The sequence below is a fragment of the Olea europaea genome, chromosome 1 (assembly GCF_002742605.1).
Source record: "Olea europaea var. sylvestris chromosome 1, O_europaea_v1, whole genome shotgun sequence".
Lineage (NCBI taxonomy): Eukaryota > Viridiplantae > Streptophyta > Magnoliopsida > Lamiales > Oleaceae > Olea > Olea europaea.
In genome coordinates this window covers 33,975,185-33,983,307 of record NC_036237.1, presented here as the reverse complement: position 1 = coordinate 33,983,307, position 8,123 = coordinate 33,975,185, and the positions used below count along the sequence as shown (strand labels likewise).

The 8,123-nt window shown below is 37.9% G+C and overlaps 1 protein-coding gene across 2 annotated transcripts; it reads left to right on the top strand.

Annotated features, from left to right (window-relative positions):
• Positions 1 to 799: 799 nt before the first annotated feature.
• On the top strand, positions 800 to 6,724 carry LOC111402230 (RNA-binding protein 25). 2 transcript variants are annotated; one of them, XM_023030398.1, is made up of 7 exons: positions 800 to 1,354; positions 2,674 to 2,918; positions 3,059 to 3,211; positions 3,631 to 4,072; positions 4,208 to 4,870; positions 4,969 to 5,543; positions 6,178 to 6,724. In XM_023030398.1, the coding sequence occupies exons 1-7, from the start codon at positions 865 to 867 to the stop codon at positions 6,427 to 6,429; spliced, it is 2,820 nt and encodes a 939-aa protein (XP_022886166.1). In that variant the 5' UTR covers positions 800 to 864; the 3' UTR covers positions 6,430 to 6,724. The 2 variants fall into 2 exon arrangements, with proteins under 2 accessions (XP_022886166.1, XP_022886173.1); XM_023030405.1 differs by having other exon boundaries at positions 852 to 1,354; positions 1,718 to 2,918.
• The last annotated feature ends 1,399 nt before the right edge of the window (positions 6,725 to 8,123 follow it).

Sequence of the window (8,123 nt, the reverse complement as noted above, 5' to 3'; positions counted from 1 at the left end):
CACCTATATTTCCAAATTTTTCAAAAAAAAAAAAAATACAAATAAATTTCAAATAAATCATTAAAAAAGAAAGTGATTTTTTTTATTTTTAATTATATATTCGAAATTTATTTGTACTTTTTAAAAATATTTTAGAGTATAGTTGTAATTTGTTCTACATTTTTCTTTTATTTAAATAGGATGGTATATTCATCATTTTACAACTTTTAATTGAGAAAATGGAAAAAATGATGATTTCCACAATGAGATGTGAAAATATGTGTGAAAATATAAAAAAAAAAATAAAAAGTAGGGACGTTTTGCACAATAATATTGAAATGCAGAAGCGTTTTGTGTTAATTACCGTTTTAATAATTTATTTGAACTCAATTGTAGTTTTAAAAAAGTTTGGGAGTATAATTGTAATTTGCTCTTATATATATATATATATATGAGAGTACATTTGTCGTTTTACATTTGTTTTATTGAGAAATTAGATGAAAAAAATCTTTTCCACAATAAAAAGTGAAAATAGGGGTGATTATTTCAAAAAAAATGGAAGGTAAGAATATTTTGTACAATTATAGTGAAAGGTAATAAAATTTTATGCTAATTACCCATTGAACATTGGATTGCCAACTTTTCGTTTTACCGTATCAAATGTTACCCCTTCAAGCTCATTTTCAATTCTGCTCAAGAGTTAAAGATAAAAATGTAATCTGCTGTGCCTCACATAGTGTACACCAACCAATTATAAGTAAACACGCGTTTTTCTAAACAAAAGCATAAATTGATATTTATCCCTGTACCCCATTTTGCCCTAAAATCTGCATACAATTTCTAGGCCCAATTCTAAAAACCCAGTAGGTGAGGAAAAGCTTAGTAATGGCGGAAACAGCCACTGCGCCGGAAAATACCATCACAAATCCGACTCAACCCGAACCTGACAAGCAGATTACGGAAAAACCTGCTCAACCCGATCCACCTTCCATAATGTCAGCCCCACCTCCGAACCCTAACCCTAGCACGCCGCCACCGTCGTCAGTTCTCGCTCCTCCACCTCCATCGATCCAGCCGTCCTTCCGTCCTGTGGCACCGCCCCCCTCCATAGCCACTCCTCAATTCACGCCGGTGCCGACCGTGAATTATCAGACACCTGGAGTTCCACCGCCAGGGGTGAGCGGCGTGACGCCTATGGTGATGCCTCCTGCACCGTCACCGGGGAGTGGGGTGCCACAAACTCCGGTGGCTTCGATGCCTGTGATGATGGCGCCTTATACTGTGCCCGGTCAGCCGATGAGACCCTATGCACCCTTGCCAAATGGTTACCCGGGGATACCTCAGTCTCTTCCCCAAGGAGCCATGCCTCCCCCGGGTGGGTTATTATTAATTTTTTTCCCGCATCTAATTCTCTCGTTCTCAATTGCTCTCAGCTTTTATTTGTCTGTCTTGATTTCTATACCGCCTCTAGATATCATGTTTTTCAAATGTTTATGGTTTGTTATGATAATCTGAAATTTCATGGGATCAAAACATTTAGCGGGAAATAAGTAAACAATTACTATAATTTATGTGGAAAAGTGAATTTTTGATGCTTCTTGTTTGTTTTCGCTTCATTTGTATAGAGTAATATGTTATGACGTGATACTGAGAGGAGAAGAATGAGAGTAATACGTGGGTGGAGAGAAATGTGTTGGTTGGATTAGGGGTATCGATGACAGGATGTTTTCTCCTACAGTGTTCTCATGATTGAGTACGGTGAAAAAAGTTGGAGGGCTTCATTAGGGACCACTGACTACCCCACCGTTCAACTCCGTTTTTGGTATGCACCCATTTATTTGTTAATCTTTATTTTGCATACCCATATTTTAGCCATGTGGTAATATATATGCTTCTGATGCATAAATCAAAAACGATGGCAAAATAGTTTCATAATTTCACGTCACCGTCATAGGTTAAAAAATATGATTCTCTCAATTGTCACACTAAATATTGTTTGATTGTGCTATGCTCATTTAGTAGGCTAGTAGTCATAAGGATGTTTTGCCCCTTTATGGGATTTTGATTTCTGAATTGCCGGCAGCACATTAAGTTAACAACTGAGTGCTCCTTTGCCTCTATAATCCAAGGTATCACAATCTTCTCAACCATACAATTTTGATTTTGTTTCTTTGCATTTATTATGACTCCCGTGAGAATCAGTCAGTTTGGGTTTTGTTTCTTATTCCTTCGAGATCCTTTTTCAATGTTTATTGTAATTAAAGAGTGTAGACAATGAAATAATAGTTTTATGCCCTCGAATGTTTTGGTTTGACTTGTGGATGGGACATTGGTAATCTCATCTCACTACTGAATTCAAATCGTCACCTTCAGTGCTTGAAATTGGGGTAGTTTTGTCAAAGCTTCTGTTCTGCAAGTGGATGCATAAGGTATGCCCAGCTCACATATTCCTGGTTTATGAGTCCAGTGTTATTGTCTTGATGTACATTCAGGTTATTTGTTCAACTGGTGAGTGCTGTCATGCCATTACTGCCATCTTGTTTTGCTTCTAACATTTTGGGTAACATCAGCTGATTTTTCTTGTTAGATTACTTTTTGTCTCCTTTTCAGTGCAATGTAAGAACATTCTAATTGTAATATTTTGTAAACACGCTCTGACAAATCTGCATAGATTTTTGTGTTCTCTTTATGCAGGAGTTCTTCGATATCCCTCTCCATATGCACCAATGATTCGACCTGCGTTTCCTCCGCGACCAATGGGTGTTATTCCACCGATGCTACGTCCTCCAGTTGCTGGGATACGTGGGCCAATTACTTCTCCCTTTATTAGGCCACCTCCAGTCCCAAGTGTTACATTGGCAGAAAAGCCACAGACAACTGTTTATGTGGGCAAGATATCATCAACAGTGGAAAATGATTTCATCCTGTCTCTCCTGCAAGTACGAGAGTCTATCCTTGGCATTCTCCCTCACCCTTTAGTCTTCTTCTTCTCCTACTAATTGTTGAGCTCAAATTTGTATTCCCCACTTTTAACTTTAGCACTCATATCAACGAAGTCTGACCTTTTCATTTTCTGAAGCTGTGTGGACCTGTCAAGAGTTGGAAACGTCCTCAAGATCCCACAGATGGAACTTTAAAAGGTTATGGATTTTGTGAATTTGAGTCTGCTGAAGGGGTTCTTCGTGCACTGCGGCTACTCAATAAACTAAGTGTTGACGGACAAGAGTTGATGGTATGAATCTTTTTATCTCCCCTATTGCTTTTTATACATCTCGGTCAGATTTACCGTTTATTACACTTACAGTATTCTGGTAGATAAGGTTACCATTATTGAAAGAAGTTGATTAAGTAACTTATGCTACAAGATAAAATTCCTGGCTTAATTGTTTCAATACAACTAATAAAATCTTGGTATTTCTACATTTCAATTACACGTGCCTGCCGTGTTTGGTCGTCCTGTACACTATACTTTTATCTATTATCATACTTCCATTCCATGTTTATCTAGCTTGCTATGATTCATTTTAGTTCGTCAGTTTTGATTTTAATTGCTCATCACTGATGCATCTGCTATAAATTCCCTCCTCTCTCCTGTAAAACAAATAGGAAAGAACTTTGTATGACTGATATTCTGGACTTCATAATCTCCAGTTGAATGTTAATCAAGCAACTCGGGAATATCTTAAACAATATGTGGAGAAAAAAGCAGAGAGTTCAAAGATCATCAATGAATCAGAAATTGAAGGTGCTAAAAAAGAGGAAGAAAGTGCTTCAGGAGCTGAAAATAATGACACTTTAAAGCCTTCTGAAGAATCTCAAATGCCTACATCCGATGAGCAAAAGAAAGATAGCAGCGAAACAGTGAAAAAGGAAGATACTGATGCTGCACAATTTGACCTTGTCATTGATGAAGATAGAGAAGCTGATCGAGAGGCCATTGAGAAGCTTACAAGAATGATAGAGGAGAGGCTGAAGAACAAACCACTACCGCCTCCGCCTCCCCCCCCACAAATGGCTGTTGATGGTTCTGGCAACTCAGAGCAGCCTTCTAGGTTAAGGGATAGGGAACCAGAAGGGGATGTGGCAAAAAATGGTGAGTGTACTGCCTACTGTAAGAATGAAAGTTGCAATCCTCTACTGTGTTGGTTAAATATGATTAATTCTTCTGTTCAAGTCTAACAATATTTTTCATGAAACATTACTTACATGCTTCAACTTCATTTTGCAGATTCATTAGAAGAAAAAAATGAAGATGAGAAAACTGCTGAAAGCAAACCCTCAAGTGAGCAGGATAGGACTGAAACTGGGTCACCTGATCGTAGAAGGCATGATAGGAGCAGAGACCGAGACCGTGATCTGAAACGAGAAAAGGAAAGGGAACTTGAAAGATATGAGAGAGAACGAGAGCAAGAACGAGCCAAGAGAGAGAAGGATAGAGAATATAGGAGCCGTGAAGATGATCGTAGATATAAAGCACGTGAAAAAGAGTGGGAAGCTAGGGAAAGGGAGAAAGAACACTGGCGAAAGAGAGAGCGTGAAAAAGAGAGAGAGAGGGCACAGGAACGTAAGTGGGAAGTTGCGGACCAAGAGCATGATAATGATGATGGATATGGAAAAAAGAGAAAATATAAGACTGGTGATGATGAGAGGAAAAGGAGACTAAGGGAAAAGGAAGAGGACTTGGCTGATAGATTGAGAGAGGACGAAGAGATTGTGGAGGCTAAAAGGAAAGCTGAGGAAGAACAGCAGAAGAAACAGCAAGAGGAGGACTTGAAAGTTGTATCTGGTCAACAAGCTAATGGACATGAGAAAGCTATTTTGCCAGATGAAACCAATCTCGAAAACAAGGTTAAGGTTATCGATCAGATCTCTGACAGCAAACCCAGTTTTGGTAACTACACTGCTAATTCTTCTTGCATTATTGCATGATTGTGTTGATCTATTTACGCCAACTTCTTTATTATATTGCCTTTGTCATTTCATTAATAGGTGAAGAAGTTTTACAAAATGGTATTGGGGATGAAGATGACACATCATCTAATGCTGCATCTGAAGCACGGCAGAACATCAATGCACCTGCTAGAAAGTTAGGATTTGGTATTTCTGGTTCTGGAAAACGAACTGCAGTCCCTTCTGTATTTTACGAGGATGAGGACGAGGATGCGCACAAGGAAAAGAAGATGAGACCTCTGGTTCCAATCGATTACTCAACTGAGGAACAACAATTAGTTTCTGAGACTCCATCATCAAATATGGCTGCAGCTGCAGAATTTGCAAAGCGTGTTATAACAGCAAATTCTAAAGAGGAGAAGCCGCCTGTGGAAAAAGAAAAAGGAAGACGGTCTCATGAGAGATCTAGCCAAAGAGATCGAGATAGACATGAAGAAGAGAGTTATCTGAGTCGCGACGAAAGTAGAAAGGATAACTATGACAGAGAGAGGTCACATAAAGTGAAAACCCCTGAAAAGCAGAAGCTTTTTGATGCTAAACAGTTGATTGACACAATTCCAAAGACCAAGGATGAGTTGTTTTCGTACGAGATAAATTGGGCAATTTATGATCAGGTGATTAACATTACTCCTGCCTAAAACTTTTGATTTTCTCTCTCTTTTAATGATGCTTTTTTTGTGATGGAATACCTTTCATATAATTCTTTTAGGGCTCTCAATGATGAATGTCTTTTACAAGCTATGCTATATAGTGAACTGAACTCTTATGTTAGGCCAGACCTTGTTTCATGAGGATTAGGTTTTCCTAGGATTTGCTTTGTTTTTTCATTTTATTAGAACTTAGCTAGAAATGTTTATTTCAAGTTTATATGACAGGAAAAACCCCATGAGAGCAGAAAGGACAATAGAATGGCAACTCTAAAATCTAAAGCATGCAAAGTTCAAGTATTCTTCAAATTTGTTAATGCCTTGGATCCTTAGAGTGGAAGATGGAATCCTGGATCTCGTAGTTTTGCTTTGCAACCCTTTTTACTTTGTTCATGTACATGAATAGGTGTTATTTTACGGGTTAGAATAATTTCATTATATATATCTTGGTATTGTGGATTGATATTTAAAAGAAAATAGAAAGATTACTAGCTATGATGATGATGATGATGATGATAACGACGACGATAACAATTCACTTTATCTTCAATTCTTCATATTGTGGGTTGATAAAATTCTTGTATGCACCTGCACTTCACAGAATGCACTTCAAGAGAGAATGAGACCATGGATATCAAAGAAGATCACAGAATTTCTGGGAGAGGAAGAGGTTACGCTCGTGGACTATATCGTTTCTAGCACTCAAGAACATGTTGATGCAGGTGAGATGTTTGAAAGGTTGCAGAGTATATTGGATGATGAAGCCGAAATGTTTGTGCTTAAGATGTGGAGGATGCTCATCTTTGAAATTAAGAAAGTAGAGACTGGCCTAGCAGTGAGGTCCAGGGCGTGATCTGATCCATCTGAATTCAGCCACGCATAATTTTCTTGCCTTGGGTTTCTTTATTCATATTTGGCATCCGTTAATGGAGGAAATGGACTGCTGACCAAAGCTCAGAATTTCAAAATATCTGTAATGCTCAAGGTTGATTGTATCACCTGCAAATAGAATAATGTTGTACTTTTGTTCAATTTAGCTTCAATATCTGCAAATAGATTGACTGAGCTTTTTTTGTTTGGCTTCTTTTGAGTGGTACGTGTAGGTTCTGAATTTTTTTCGTAACTTTAATCGTGTCTTTTTTGGGCAACGCGTTCAATTTTGACCAGAGTTCCAACAAAATCTTGTCCTTACGGTCAGCTCAACACATTTGAAGGCTTATTTTCATCATTCAAAGATATGAATTCATGCCTTTTAATGACTCATTTAGCCACTAACGTTAGCTGACATTTGTAGGCTTACTTTTCAGTCATAAAGAGACAAGAATTTAGGCTTATTCTCGGTCATTCAAAGATATGAATTCATGCCTTTTAATGACTCATTTAGCCACTAACGTTAGCTGACATTTGTAGGCTTACTTTTCAGTCATAAAGAGACAAGAATTTAGGCTTATTCTCGGTCATTCAAAGATATGAATTCATGCCTTTTTACGATTCATTTAGCCACTAAGGTTAGCTGTCATGTTTGGTTAGCATGCAGTACTAGAGGGGTTATAGGGTCTTTTTCTTTCTTAGTAAAGTCCAGTACAAGCTTATCCTCCCGATTAAACAATCTATCAATGAACTATTATGACCCAAAACCAAGACAACGGATCGAATTGCTAGACCAACCACTAAGCACAATCCCTGCAGTCGATGCATTTGGGAGTCACCTATCGCGACTTTTGCATTGATGGTCAAAGGCATTATAACCCGTTATCAAAATGATTCGGTAGCAGTCCTTGAGAATCTCAGAACTCACGTCCTCTGCAACAAAAATGTCACTGCATAGATAAAACAAGGTTTTGAAGCCATACCATTTTACTGTCCCATCGAGGTTGATCTCCATAACTTTCTCGTCAATCTCTCCACTCCCTCTCCCCATTCTCTATCTTCTCTTCTTCTCTCCCCTTTCCCCTTATATGATTCTCTGCTGGATTGTAGGCCAGTATGAGATTCCAATATATTGCATTTGTTTGTATTAACCACAAGATATAAACTCTTACTTTCTTGTATGTGTGTATAATTTTGAAAATTGAGGCATAGGTGGGAGGGGTAATTGGCACAAAACGTCCCAATCTTTCAAATTTATTGTGAAAAGCATTTTTACCTTTCATATTTTAGCATTTTGCCCCTATCTCTCACATTTCTTTGTGCTGAATGTGCTTTTCAACAATTTTTTAACATAAAATAACTATTATACCCTCCTATTTAAATAAAACAAAAAAAGAAAAGAAAAATAAAAAATAAATTGCACTATAGGCCCAAATTTTTTAAAAAGTGCAAATAACTCATCAAAATAACTTCACATTCTTCCTGCACCTCACCCCCACCCTATCGCGGTCTGCTGGCCATTTTCAACCACCTTTTGGCCACCAAAACCACTGGATATTGACATCAACGAAAAGCCCTCAACCTCCTCCACAATTACCACTTAACAACTCCATATAACACCAACTAATCTTGCCGGAATCAACTCTCAAAGTCAGCTACTAGAAAATCTCAAAACTG

What these genes read in the sequence shown, in the direction of transcription:
- LOC111402230 (XM_023030398.1), top strand. Translation starts at nt 865, where the DNA reads ATGGCGGAAACAGCCACTGCGCCGGAAAATACCATCACAAATCCGACT. An exon ending in TCATCCTGTCTCTCCTGCAA is followed by an intron (nt 2,919 to 3,058) that starts GTACGAGAGTCT and finishes CATTTTCTGAAG; the next exon opens with CTGTGTGGACCTGTCAAGAG. An exon ending in TGACAGCAAACCCAGTTTTG is followed by an intron (nt 4,871 to 4,968) that starts GTAACTACACTG and finishes TTTCATTAATAG; the next exon opens with GTGAAGAAGTTTTACAAAAT.